The sequence below is a fragment of the Lepidochelys kempii genome, chromosome 16 (genome assembly GCF_965140265.1).
Source record: "Lepidochelys kempii isolate rLepKem1 chromosome 16, rLepKem1.hap2, whole genome shotgun sequence".
Classification (NCBI taxonomy): domain Eukaryota; kingdom Metazoa; phylum Chordata; order Testudines; family Cheloniidae; genus Lepidochelys; species Lepidochelys kempii.
Window position 1 is genome coordinate 17,664,313 of NC_133271.1, and position 14,512 is coordinate 17,678,824.

Below are 14,512 nucleotides of genomic sequence, written 5' to 3' on the forward strand. Positions count from 1 at the left end.
CTATGAATAATGTCATCAGGCATGCCCCTTCCTGCCATAACATCTAGCAGACTCCCACCTCCCACATTATCTATCAGTCTGGTAGCTAGCCCAGAGGTCAGAGGGAGTTTAGTAGACTGAGCTCCATAACATCTCTTTGGATTCGAAGGAATTGTTGCTCCCACCAAAGAGAGCAACTACTTCTTTTAGAGATCCTGGGTTGCTGCATCATGTCCAGTGTCTGCTAATGCGGTGCTGTGGCTTCTGCAGAGCAGAGAACTGGTATCACAGAATTAATCTGGCTTACCAATGCATTGTAATGCATCTAGTCGATGTAGCCACACCAAGAACACAGGCTGCTGTAAGTCAGTACTATGAGATCTCACCTGGAAGATGTTTGGTATGTGCGTGTGATAATGTTCGCGTTGCTCGTGGTTAAATTTCTGAAGAATGGATGAGTATTCTCCTTTGCTGTCTTCTGCCATTTGATGTCGTGTTTGTGCTTGCTGTCTTGCCTGAGGAAAAGCCAAAGGAACATTATACTTTACACTATTTAGAGGTAAGTTGTACCAGACTAGGACGGTATGGTTTTAGCCACTCCAATTTTATTCCTACTGCATTTACCACTATTCAGCACACACTAAACTTTGGGGGAAACATTAGCAGCTGGATCTTTGCATACTTTCCATTTTTACTGTCTCTCTTTGTTCATTCTCCTCCTCCATTAAATCTTACCTGCTCCAAGTATTTGTTCCAAATTTGCACTGCCAAAACTCATATTCCTTGTTTTTCCTTTTCATGTTCTCACTTTTGACGTCCAGGAATTTACTCTGCACTTTGCAGGACCTTGCCTTTTCTAAATACTGTGAATAGTTGGGCCCAATCCCGTGAACCTTCTGTGCTTTGAGATCTCATTGAAATCATGGGAGGTAGGCACTTGGAAAGCTTGCAATACCAGACTCTTTAGAATGGTGTTCTTAGTTTGACTAAGGAGATAATGGTTATTATGGCCTAAACATGCCTTCGGGTCTGACATCTCCACTCATTTTCATTCTTTATTATCTGAGAAAGAAATCTTGTACCATAGCTGTAATTTTACTGCTCAGTTTATTCCTCCAATTCCTATGCTGCAGTTTACGTTTGGGCAGCTGATCTCTTCTACTCTCACCAATATTTCTTTCCATGCACATGTTTGAATTCTGTGATCATCCCCTTATTCCCATAACAAGACTGTCACAGCTGTAGCTCATCCAGGACTCTCTTCCTTACCTCTGAACTTCTCTTGACATATATGGCTAGTCTTCCCACTCCACCCCAGGCCTGCTCAGATGTTTTCTGCTCGCCTCTGAACAACCTACTTCCCAGTTGGCCAGCAAAGATTTTTTTGCTTCCCCACACTAGAACCAATACCACAATGCTGGAATCCTTTGCATACGTGATCCCACCATGCTCTTCCCAGTGCTTCCGCATTTACAGAGATGCGCTTCCTTGAGTGACCCCTTTCTTCATATTTGCTGATCTCTCTCTCTCTCTTTTTAGATTCTCCTTCCTGAGGCCTTCTGTCACAATATTATTTTCCTCTCTATCTACCCCATCTGTTTATTTCAGCTGCCTTTTCCTTCCTCGCTGTTCGCCTTTGCACAGCATCCCTCCCTCCCTCTCTCACTCTGCACTCTATATGCCTTTGCCTCCTATCCTGTGTTCACTTGTTCACTCTCCTCCTGGTTTCTATTCTCAGCCGGTGCATTGTTGCCTGTTCTGCTCCGATGTAGCGCACCTCACCTGTATATGCTCCCATCTGTTCCAAAAAGAGTTTCATGTCCCTGGACCAAATGCTGCTCTCAGAAAAGTAGATGGGAGTTTTGTCATTGATTTCAGTGGGATCAGAATTTGGCCATGTACACCTACACCCTCCTGACTGCACTAGCTCTTCAGGCATCCAGGCGTGCTCCTAATCTGACCCTTTTTACCTAACCCTTGGAGCAGAGCTGAGAATATTTTTGGAGGTTTTGAATTTTAAGATTCATTCCTAAAATACTGCCAGGTTTGATCACTCATTCTCTCCCAAAACAATCCTATTAGAACAGTTCAGAATTGGGTTACCCTGTGAACTGTTCCAGGCAGACAATAGTTTCCTGACAATAAATCCACATAAAATACCAAATCATGAAACATTTTACGCATGATAAATGGAAAGTAACAAATTGTGCCAGAAGGTTTCAGATCTCCTCTTGCAGAGAAATGAACCTGTTCCTCATCTATCCATCCAGCTCATAGCTATCACCTAATTATTTATTTCACTCAGTTCTGCAATTTCTTTTGCAAGCACATTTGATTGTAAAACTTTCCTGGATTCATTTTATCTTAGTTTCATAAAATGATTTAAGAAACCCAGTGAGAACTCATTGGGCATGATGAGCATGCCAAGAGCCAAAACAGTAGCATTTAATGCAAAATACCATAATTAGAAACAGATAAGTGAACTAAATCAAAGAAAACAGCCATATGCAATGCTCCCAAGATTCTTCAACTTTCTGCTAATTATGGTAAGCAAGCATGTATGTCTTCAGGAATTTTATTTATATGCAATGAAATCCCTAGAGGCCGGTTCAGTTGTTTTTCTACATGAGAGCTATATTACTTATTATACACACATATTTGCATTAAATTTGATTAAGGAACAATTATTGCTACATTTTTACACTGAAAAAAAAAAACAATATAAAAATGAAGTCACCCATACAAAAATCTGCCAGGCTATAACAGTAATGTAAGATTGTCCCTTCCCCTACCTCTTACTCATGGTCCAGCTGCTATAGATCAATATTCACTTATGAATCCCATTCTGTACAGCCATCTAAGAGCAATCCATTGTTTGAGCTAAGTTCCATGGACAGCCCAGTTCTGTTTACGCAAGCTGCCGTTATCTCTTGACTTCATCGTTGAAACATAAGACCAGTAATTCATGAATACAGATTTAGGGCCTGATCCTGCAAATCACTCCCAAAAGGAGGCCCATTAATTTCACATGAATAAAGTATCTCATACCTAAATGTTTGCAGGACAGGACCCATAGTTTTCAACGTGAGTGTAAGTGCCCCAAAATATAAGAACACAGCAGATGAGTAACTAGAACCGGTTACATTCCAAAACAAGAATTCCGATCTGAGAGCCACCTCTTCACCTTTTTTTTGCATTGGGCAAGCTCAAGACATTTTAAATGTTTTTCCAGTGAGGTATTTTGATCTTAAAATAACATATAAAAATGCCTGGAATTTTTTAAATTATTACTACTAACATCACCACTTTAATATTAACAGAGTTATATTTTATAGCTCTGTTCTTGTACTCCGGTGGGAGTTACAGAATAATAAAAATATGAGTTGGGGACATTACATTTCAGATTCAGACTCCTCATGGATGCAGTAGTCTAGAGCTGCAGGCACTGAGTCACACAGGAGAGGGAATCATAGGAATAATTTAAAGGTGAACTGCACAGGAAATAAAATACAAAACTAATTTTATTTTTATACTGCTCACTTATACATAAAGAAATCTCCAAAGAGATGGAGTTTTTTCCTACTTCTTTTTACATTAGAAAGTTCTGGTTTTGGCTTGGCTTTTCCTAAAGGGCAGGCTTTGGAAGACCAGATCCATGACCTCAGAAGTAAGTGTTTGAAACCTGAGCGGCAGCTTTTTCAACTTTTTCTCCGTTCTCCTTTCAAGTGGGCAGGGTCCATAGAACCAGAGCTCAGGTTTAAACCTCCAGATGTGAAGTCACATTCCAAGTGAAGTCTTCCAAAGACTGACAGAATTCTCCAGAAGAGAAAATATATGTCAAGACTAGATAGTTACAATATAACCAAAGAACAACAACAAATTAGGTAATCTTTATACATCATAAAGAAGCAATAAAGAGCACACGCAGGTTTGTTTTGGTTTTTTTGCTTTGCACCTCACCTGTCATGCTGAAAGCTAATGAGGCCCCCTCTTCATGGAATCTCTTTTCCAATATTAGTTTATGGGCCCCCAAATAAACATGCATATGAAGCATGCTGCCTACTTCTTAGCTGTCCTTAGTCTGCTTTTGCTAAAGCAATTCTTTCTTAAAGCTCATATGCAACAATAAAACCTAAAGGTCATAGGTGCAGCACTTCTAATTAAGAGACAATTTCTTAAAAATTGAACTGCAGCCTGATATCTGCTGCATTGTTAGTCTTTTCAGCCCCATATCAGCCAGGACACAATAAAATCCAGATTTCGATCAAAACCACAACTCAGATTTTAGTGTTCATTTATTTCAGAGTCATGCTTTCTATAAATACCTGAGTTATGAATGAAGGATGAGGCAGATCTGTAAGTCCAGATCTTCAGCTAGTGTAAACTGCCATAGCTTTATCCGACTTTGACAGAGCTATTCCAATTTACACCAGCCAGGGATCTGGCCCATTAGAACTCTCTCTAGCATAGGAGGTGCACAAAACTACCATTATTTCTGCCTGAATGATGCTTCCTTTCTCAGCTTGCCACACTAGATCTTGATGGTAAGTGGGAAGAACTTAATTGAGTGGCATTTCCAGTACTCAGTAAAAAATACAGCATAAAATGTCCATGTAAGAGGCTGGGTTTATTTTGCCATGATGATGATAAACATTTGTAAAGTTAAAATAAAACAAAGGATTATGTGATGCATTTTAATGGCCTGATTTTTAGAGGTGCTGAGTAGCTGCAACCCACATTGACAGCAATTGGAGCTGTGGGTACTCAGCACTTTAAAAAAAAAAAAAAAACAACCAGGCTTACGTACACAGATTTGTCTTTCATGCTGAAAAACAAACTGAATAGCTGCAGTTTGGCAACAGCACTTTTGCCTGTCTCTACCAGCTAGCAGGAAAAAACAAACCCTGTGGTATCAAACTTATTTTTGCCACATTTCCTGCACCAATTTTCTATCTAACCATTGAATTGCATTAACAAGACTTGCACACAGCAGCTACTGGTTGTTCCAGATGCTTGTAATGATCCCAACAAACCTTTGGAGATGGGGAAAAAGGTGAGCTAAATGGGTGGCACTGGAGGTGAGATCAGTTATGGTCTACAGTCTTTTATGGGTGAAGTACTTCATTCAGAAAAAGATTCCCCCCCACCCCTTTAAATTTAGGAATTAAAAGAATTTCAAACCTGGCAAACATGTTTTTCTGATGTAACATGGGTTACAGGGCATATCTGAGTCTCACATGAGGCTACTTAGAACAGCTACTTTTAAAAGCTATACTCCAAGAATTTTTTTTCAGTTTAGCAACAAAGAGTGCATTCTTGTATTGGATGGACACTGCATATTAGTGCTGGAAAATTTTCCTAGATTTATCAATAATTTTTGCATGCATGCAGTGTAATTTAAGTATCTGACCTCTAACTAAAACATAGTACTTTATAATGGAAGACTCTTTGAATTCCTTTTATTATATCAAGATTTTTTTTAAAATGCTCATGTTGTGAAGGTGAATTGGAAAAGTAAAGAATACTGGCGTAAAGATGTAAATTCCAGGTACTGAGTTTCTTGGAATGAATGCTGAGATGTAACATATGAAATAGGCTAAACTGGAGTTTTTGAACAGGCAGCCGGGGTTTTGTCATACTGTACTTTGTCCAACTCCCATTGAAGACAATGTAACTGACTTCAATGGATTATGGACATAACCCTTTTACGATTAGCATTCAGAAATTCTGTGAGGAACAAGAAGTTATTATTATGTTATGCCATTACAATAATGTGTCTTAGAGAAGTTTTTAAAAAATTAATTACATTATTCAGACTATGTCACATCCCCCAGTATGGTTCTGTGTTCTAGAAAAACTGTCAATTAGTTTTTTTGAGGGGTGATCAAATTTCTCCTATCCTATTTACCATTTCAGTCTGCAGTAAGGATGAAGAATGAAGCATGTTTTGTTGAGAACAATTCAAGGGAACTTTTCAAAAGACACTTTCCAGAAACAGCAAAAGGGTTGATAGATATATTGTCTTTTAGGTTTACACAGGGAAAACATAACTCCCACAGGCTGTTGTCGTAGAAGGCAAATGAATAACTGAAAAAGGAAAAAAAAAATCTCCCCACAAAAAAAAACGGTCTCCAGGGTACAATGAGTGAAACAGTCCAACTTCTCAGCAGTTGGTCTTGTCCGGAAGTGCAGAGTTTCCAGTTAAAAGTTTGATGGAGTTTTAAAAAAAATTTTGGGCAGACAAGTGTGTAAGATGAAGCAGCGTCAGGTTGCTGCCTGCAACCTGGCAGGTTGCTGCCAAACAATAGATCTGTCTTTGATAAATGTAAGACCAGACTGAAATGCAAATATGAACAAGAAACTTCAAAATAGGTTAATGATAAAAGCATGCTAAGAAATACTTCACAATTTCAGGAATGTTTTCAGTTGTTCCTATAACATTTCAGACACAGTGCCTGATGCTGCAACACAAACGGTGAGTCACTGCTTATAACTGCAAGTATTCATTATCAGGAAGTGCAATGGGACTTCCCGTGGTATCAGTATCATCAGTAGAGTTTACAAGACTATAATCCATTTTTAACGTTACAGTTTATGGACAAATAGTCCTATTGACTTCGGTCCCAACTCAACAAGGTGCTTGAGCACATCTCTAAATCAATGGGACCACTCACAACCCTAAAATTAGGCATGCATTTAAGTCCCTTGCGAAAACAATCCATTAAGTGGGACTGAGTGAGTATGAGTTTCATAACTGGGTCCTATGTCACAATACTTTATAAATTATTTTCAAGTAGTATATTATTATCCATTGTTATTTATTCTTTTTTTTAATTTATGGGACCAATCCTGCAAACACACGAGTATTGTTATTTGTTTTACTGTTGCACCTAGAAGCCCTAGTCATGGCCGAAGACCATCATTCTTAGGCACTATACAAACAAAGAACAAGTAACTTTGCTCACATGATTAGACTCAGCTGGTGAAATCCTGACCTCATTAAAGATAGTGGGCATTTTGCTATTGACTTCAACAGGGCCACGGTTTCAGCCTTTGACTTTCGTGCTGGAAGGATCAGGTCCTATTATTAACTATTATGCCATAAGCATTTTGACCATCTCATCAAGTAAGCAGGAAATAGGTTTTCAACATTTTATTTCCTTGGGGAAAGTAAAAGGAAAACAGATTGTTACTTTCAATCATTAGAAGGAAGAAACCTAACAAGCAGTGAATCCCTGAAAACCCTTGGCTGAATGTAGCCAAATACAAACAAGCAAACAGCTGACAGGGAGGACTAAAGCTTCATTATCAAACCCTGGCAAACGTTATCTAGTGCATTAGCACTGCATGTAGTTCTGCCAGCTTATCCGAGCACACACTAATGAGAGATACATTAGAACAATAAAATACCAAATAAGGCTCTAATGAGTAAGACAGATTTGATTTATAGAGTTCAGAAAGAACCACCAGCATTACAAAGCTGCAACACAAATCCCAACCCCAGTTCTTTAACTGTTCTGGTCCCAGCTACACTGCAAACAAAAGTTCATGTTCATACACATGCCAGACAGGTACAAGCACAGTTAGTCCTAGGACTACCTACTCCCTACCAATTGGGTGGGTAAGTCTGACAATCAGAGAAAGGATGGACTTGTGGTTAAGGCATTGTTCTGGGATTTGGGAGATCTGGTTTCAGTTCCTAGCTCTGCCACAGGCTCCCTTGTGTAACCTTTGGCAAATCTCTCAATGCTTCTATTCCCCACCTACAAATGGGGATAACTATAATTCCTTTCATCCATTTTTCATCTGTCTTGTCCATTTAGACTGTAAACCCTGCAGGGCAGGTACTTCTTTCACTGAGTGTCTGTACAGCACTTAGTCTAACAGGACCCCAATATTGTTTGGAGCCTGTCAGTGTTACAGTAAAACAAATAAAAAAAAACAACAGCAACAACCACCACCCAATGGTAGTAAATATGCACAAAGAAGAGTACCAAGATTCATCCATACTGCTCAGTGGCCTTATTGAATCAATCACACCTTGAAACCAGAAGTCCATCTCCCTACAACAGTGGTTCTCAAGCCTCTGTTTATGGAGCATAATAGTCTGCAGCAACATTTCCGGTGGTCTGCAGAGTGAAACACAGGGACAGCTGGGATGTCGAAAGAGAAGTCGATCCAGGCACGTATGAAGTGGCATGCAGCATAAATAATTTGGAGAACCACAGCAACATTATAACACCTATTTGTAGGTCCAATTTATTACAATAAAAACAGGTGTTCCTCTTCCTCATTGTTTGCAAGCATTTGAAGGTTTGGAACTGTGGCTGATAAAACTCAGATATGTGGTGCTCTGTTTAGCTGCAGTAAAATAAGCAAACTAAATTCTGGGCTACATAAATAGAAGTAGATAATATAAACAGTAGAAATTATTCCAGCACTGAGGGATGAATTAGATCATATTTGGAGTACTATGCACACTTCTGGTCATCTTACTCTAAGAAGAATTTTACAGACAACATACAACCACAAGGCAGGACCAATGGAAGAAAATAAATTGCTAGTATGAATTGTTAACCTTGCATTATTTTATATTTATGGCTAAAAATTATTGACTGCAAAATGTTGATTCATAGGCTAGCTTACAAACAATGTGCAAATTCCTGAGCTCTTGACCCCACTTTTACTTAGTCCTTATTCAGTCAAAATACCCACTCAATTCACTCAAAGTGCAACTGAGTAAGAATTATTATTATTTGTATTAACATAGCTCCTAGGAGCCCAATAAAAATGGAGTAAGATGGTCCCAAGCATCTGACACAAAGTTAACTAGTCTCACATAGTATAATAGTCCATGCCTTATTATTACATCCCTAATGAAAGTTTTTTGCCCCACATTTGATCTTTACCAATTCAGAAGTTTGCAGTTTACATATTTTCCCCCAGTACTGTACTTTGTAATATAAAGTGAGGAAATGTCTAAGGAGGATGCATTTTTATAAGATGCTCAAATGGCCATTTAGTGAAAAACTGTTGTGGTGTACAGCTGCTAACAGAAAGGAGATGACGCCAAATGGATATGCTGACATAACATCCAAAAGCATCTGATGTTTCCATTACTTGCTCTCCTCTTAGAAGAGCCAACACAAAATCTGTACACAATACATGAGGGTATTTACAAAATACAGCTGCTTCTTCCTGTTAGGGTGACCACATGTCCCGATTTTATACGGACAGTCCCGATATTTGGGGCTTTTTCTTACATAGGTGCCTATTACCGCCCATCCCGTCCTGATTTTTCACACTTGCTATCTGGTCACCCTACTTCCTGTACTTACCCAGAGACACTGTAGCCATTAACCCTTAGTTGACCAGAAAGCAAAATTCATAAATTAATTATGAGTCAAAGTGGAAAAGCAGCTGTTAAAAATCACAAGACTGTCTGTCAGGTAATAAATAAACTGTAAATAGGACTCACCGTTAGAGAACATGCAAATAACTATCTGGAAAGAATCAATGCTTTCATGTACAGCCCTGCCTGTTGGGAAACAAGCACTTAGAAAGAAGGTGTGTTGGTATAAACTGAGCAATTCACATTAGGCTTAATCCCACAGATCTCATAAAGACATTACCAGGGCAAAATCCTAGTGAAGTCAATGGGAATTTGGCCTGAGTAACAAGTGAGTAAGGATTGCAGAGTTTAGCCCAGCTTCATGTTTAAAGCAAGAAAAAAGCAGCTGCTTATTCACCAAAGGTGAAATTCAGTTTGTGCAGAGGACCAGAGGGCAAGTCCAAGTCCTGTGCACCACTTACCTCCCGCATAAGCACTTAAATGGTGCATAGGCTGTGTGTCTGAGCTGTGTAGAGGTGAATTTCAACCAGATTGCATATTTTGTTTGCATTATTGATTTACTGGTATAAATTCACAGCAGACAAAGGGGTGGGGGGGGGGAGAGAAGAGAGAAGCTAGGGGTTTGGGATTATTTAATACAAAGGGTGAAATAATTTTCTCTGTGTTAAACAGATTTTTAAATAGTGCAAGATTTTTCCATCTTTTTATAATAATAAAAACAGAACCCTAAATTTTCCAAAGCAACTAGTGATTTGGTGCTGCATTTCTTAGTGCTCAACTGGAGTTACCTTAAAACGGGCCTGATTTTCAGAAGGCAGATGGCTCAGCATTTTCTGAAAAACAAGGCCCTTTAAAGGTTTGTCTACACTGCTTCTCAAAACCCATCACAGTGAATCTCAGAGGCTCAGTCTTCAGACTTGGACTCATGCTATGGTGTTCAAAACAGCTGTGTAGACGGTCTGGCTCAGGCTAGAGTGAGGCTCTGGAACCCATTCCCCTCCCCAGCTTCAGAGCCCAAGCTCCAACCTGAGCCCAAATGCATACACAGCAGTTTTTAGTGCCATAGCACGAGCCGGAGTCTGTAGACCCAAGCTCTGAGACTCACTGCCATGGGTTTTAAAATGCAATGGAGACGTACCCTGAGGGGCCTAAGAACTGGGACACCCAGAATCCCTAGTCACTTTGGAAAATTTAGTCCTGAAGCTCTTGATGGGGCAAAACCTCTGAAATGCACATTACTGCTATTCATCTGCGACTCTGGAGAAGTTTCCTCTGTGGCTTGTTTGCAAGGTTTTTTTAGCCGGTATACATCTTATCTCACTTTATTATGACTTGACTATTGTTCAGACAATGTGAACTGTAAAATGACAAATGAAGGGAAGCTTTAAACACGGATCAGAAGTCTTTCCATGTCCCTCAGATCTTCTGTAAAAGCAGCTCTGTATGTACAGGATAATAACAATTTATAAATTCTTAATGAAAAGGGCCCCAGCCCACAGGCTGAGAGAGCAGCTAACACTGCTGGTCCGCCTCCTTTTGTAAAGGCAAGAAGAGCTGCTTCTCCCAGGAATCCCTCTAACTGGCAGCCTTTGCAGATCTATACATAATGGAACTCTGCCAGTGATACACTGACTATTTGATGCAACAATAACGGACACTCCTCCTACAAGGAGAAATAACATGGTCAGTTTTAACACAATCAAAAGAGCCTAGGAGCATCTGGAGGGAGCAGGGGGGATGTAAATTTCAGACCCCACTGACAGCATTTTATTGTAATTACTTTTATTGACGAGAAAACAAAATAATATAATGATTTAAATTGTTTTGTGTGCTTTTATCCTTGCAGGCTGACATTAAATCACTCTGAAATATCTTATTTCCCTTGGTTATTTGCAATCAACCCCATTTATTACTGAATAAAAAATGTCAGGGCAATGGCATACAATGACATGTACATATTTGTGTGTATTGGGGCACTGGGCCTGGGGAGGTGGTGGCGGTTGGGAGGATTTATGCAGCTATCCAGCAAAGGATGGTTGTGTGGATAAGGCACTGGACTGGGGCTCAGCAGATTTGAATTCTATTTCCAGTTCTATCATGAGTGACTTGGGAAGTCACATAGGGCCTGGTCTGAAATCCACTGAAGTCAATGGAAGTGCTCCCATTGACTTCAGTGAGCTCTGGATCAGGTCCTTACTCTTTCTGTGCCTCAGTGAAATAAGGATAGTAATTCTCAACTTCATATGGTGTTGTGAGGATAAACTCCTAAATGTCTGAGGCACTCAGTCACTACAGGGTTAAGGCTATAAAATTAGATCAGTTGTAGGTTTTTATTTAACACTGGGACTGGTGAGGGCAGGAGATGGTAGAAGCATTTTGCACTTTCAATGGGATTCAATGCAACCCAGGAGCAGACATATAACAAGCTCAAGCACCTGCAGGAAGCATCTATAGAGGCAAATGCAAAGAAGAACCCCACAGCACAAAAGAAAGAGACAGCAGCAGAGCACAGGATGTGAAAAAAGCCCTAATGCAAACAAAACCTTTCCGGATGTGGGCTGAAGATGTACAGAAGATGCACTATTTAAAAAAACCCAGAGCTAATTGTGAGGAGTCAGGAACCACTCCTCAGTGAAGGTTAAAGTTGAGTTTCCATTATAAGACTCTGACATTTCCCCTCAAATCCTCATAAAAAAGTCACCTTTCCTGCACAATGTGAACTGTTGAATAGCATTTCTGTAGTCTCTGGATTGAGGAACACGGTGCTGACAGCTCACAAACTCCAGTTTCTCCTGTTAGAAGCTGACGGCAAACATTATCTTATAACAAATTGATCATTATCTAGGATGTAACTATGTGGCTTTCCTGCCTCCCTACTTTGGACCTTATTCTGCCAGGTGTTGAGCACCTTCTGCAAAGTGCTGATTGCCCTCAGCTGCTATGCAAGTCAGTGAGAGGCAAGGGTGCTCAGCACCTCATGCAACTGGGCCCTAAGCGCTTCCTCTTTGAAAAGTGATGCTATAAAATGTTACATATAAAAACAGGCCCTTAAGAAAAGCAGATGGGCATTTTTTATTGTACAAAATCTGCAAAGGCACCACTGGGTAACACGCCATCCCATAAAGATGTCAGCTTATTAGTGATTATAGCACTAAAGAAAAGGAACAAACAACAGAGCGATTCCTTATATGTATGCTGGCTGGACTGCTCATGTGACGACTCATTTCCCCAAATGGTCAAAAAATTAAATGACCGCATGGTGGTTTTTGAAAGAGAACTACAGCAAACTCCTTCATCCCATTGCCATCACAACTCAGCTGCAACCCACAGTGTCACCTACAAGTTTTTCTCAGTGTTAACAGCATCATGTTAGTCCATTTTGAGGATTTCCAAACCAGGTCCCTATAACTGGACTTACTGCAAAGTTTAAATTTCGTAACCTGAGCTCACTAAGCCAAAAAGCTGAACTGGCAAAACCTTTCACAGGAGAGACACACTTTATGCCAAACTGCAAGTGTGAGTGCACACCGAAATACTGTGTCTGCACACAGCTAATGTTTATAATTTAAAGCCTGACTGTGAATGCAGAAGGGGAGGTAAGTGCAAGGAGCCTAACCCACACTTTGTCTGCATGTGCAGAAGCTGGCCACAACTGCAGATCTCCTGATCACAGGGCGTGGTCCCTGCTACTGCCACCAAAACAGGGGCAGGAAATGAACAAAGCTCTCACCCTGCCACTTGACCCCCGGCACTAGATGCTTCCCCCTCTTAAGTGGCACAGTGAGGATGCTTCCCTTGAGCATTGGCAACCACTTGAGCCTCTCTGAGGCACAATGCTTCCCGGAGCTCCTCTTGGGTGCATTGAGTAGCTATCATTGTTGTATACGGATGTAGTTACAGAGACCAAAGATGATCCTTCTTTTAGAAAGGTGGGGTTCTGGACTCCAGGGGACACACCAGACTGTGGCTCTTACAGAATCTCTCGTAGCTGTATGATGTAGTGTTTAAATAAAAATCATTTAGTTGTAAAGTACAAACTCTCCATGCCTTAATAAAAAGGCTAACACATTGGAATGGTGCATCTCAGCACTATCTCCAAGGGGACCAAGGCATATTGGGTAGAGTCTGGTCTGTAATATTTACACTTTGCAGTCAATTGATCCTGCTTCTTGCCCTTCCTTTAGTTCCAGAGAAGTCTGTCTTTAAACACAACTGAAGCAAAGCAGCCACTTGAGACGCTGTTCATTAGAGGGCCTAACATCAGCTGCAAGCTCTGATTGCAGCTCTAGGAAGAGCCTATCTAAAAGGCATGCTCTAGCTCCACCATCACCTGACCCCACTCCCAATAAGGTTTGCAGAGTCCTTTTAGGTGTTGATCACTAGCCACCCGACTGCAGGATTTCCTGCTGCATTTGTCAAAGCTGGTTATTGTCTAAGGATTAAGAGGTGGGGGCTGATCAGAGATGCAGAGATTTCCATAGCCTCCTCTTGTTCTCAAATCACAGGATGCATCAGTGAATCACAGCTTAAAAACAAACAACAACAACTTGCAAATGTAATTGAGATGCACTGCAGAATTTTAATTCCATTTCTCTGCAAAGGCTGATGCAAAAATAGCCTGTACTGTCTCCTCATGTTAGCAGGTACAGGCTAAAGCAACAGAGGCGTTTATCTCAAGCCCCAGAAATGAGGGCAACTAATCACGTTGCTTGGGAGCACCCTTTTCAGCCAGCAGACTGAACATCACTGGCACCAAATGAAGCGAGATTGTCTGTTTTCCTGGCCAGAAAGTTTTTGGGAGTGAAACTGTGGTAGCCAAGTTATGAAAGGCAAACGAAATTAGAGACACTGTAATAAAAGAAGGGCAGAAAATTATCTCATTGCATCACTTGAGACTGAACAGTTTTTGTATCTCTCTGCCACAAGTTAGCTAAAGCTACCCCCAACTGCAGTTCTTGGTTAAACAATATCCTATTTTGCACTTAGGAGTTACGTAAGGGCAGACCCAGTCACACGGGCAGGGTGAAGTAAAGGAAGGCCATTATTCACAGCCTGACATGGATAAATCCAGTTTAACACATGCACTTAGAAAACACTGTCCTCTCTGTTTAGCAATATTATTGCACATTCAATTCGTTTTGATAACCCCTTCCTTCTACATCTACCATGCTGCTGACAGCA

The 14,512-nt window shown here is 40.5% G+C and overlaps 2 protein-coding genes across 10 annotated transcripts in view; one reads left to right on the top strand and one right to left on the bottom strand.

Annotated features, from left to right (window-relative positions):
• The window catches only part of USP20 (ubiquitin specific peptidase 20), a 110,711-nt gene that overhangs the window by 87,483 nt on the left and 8,716 nt on the right, over positions 1-14,512 (top strand). The window lies entirely within an intron of this gene.
• The window catches only part of FNBP1 (formin binding protein 1), a 95,826-nt gene that overhangs the window by 38,399 nt on the left and 42,915 nt on the right, over positions 1-14,512 (bottom strand). For all 9 annotated transcript variants that reach the window (XM_073313790.1, XM_073313789.1, XM_073313788.1 and 6 more), the window contains exon 7: positions 366-494. In XM_073313790.1, coding sequence (XP_073169891.1) covers positions 366-494 — 129 coding nt within the window. The remainder of the gene's footprint in view (positions 1-365; positions 495-14,512) is intronic.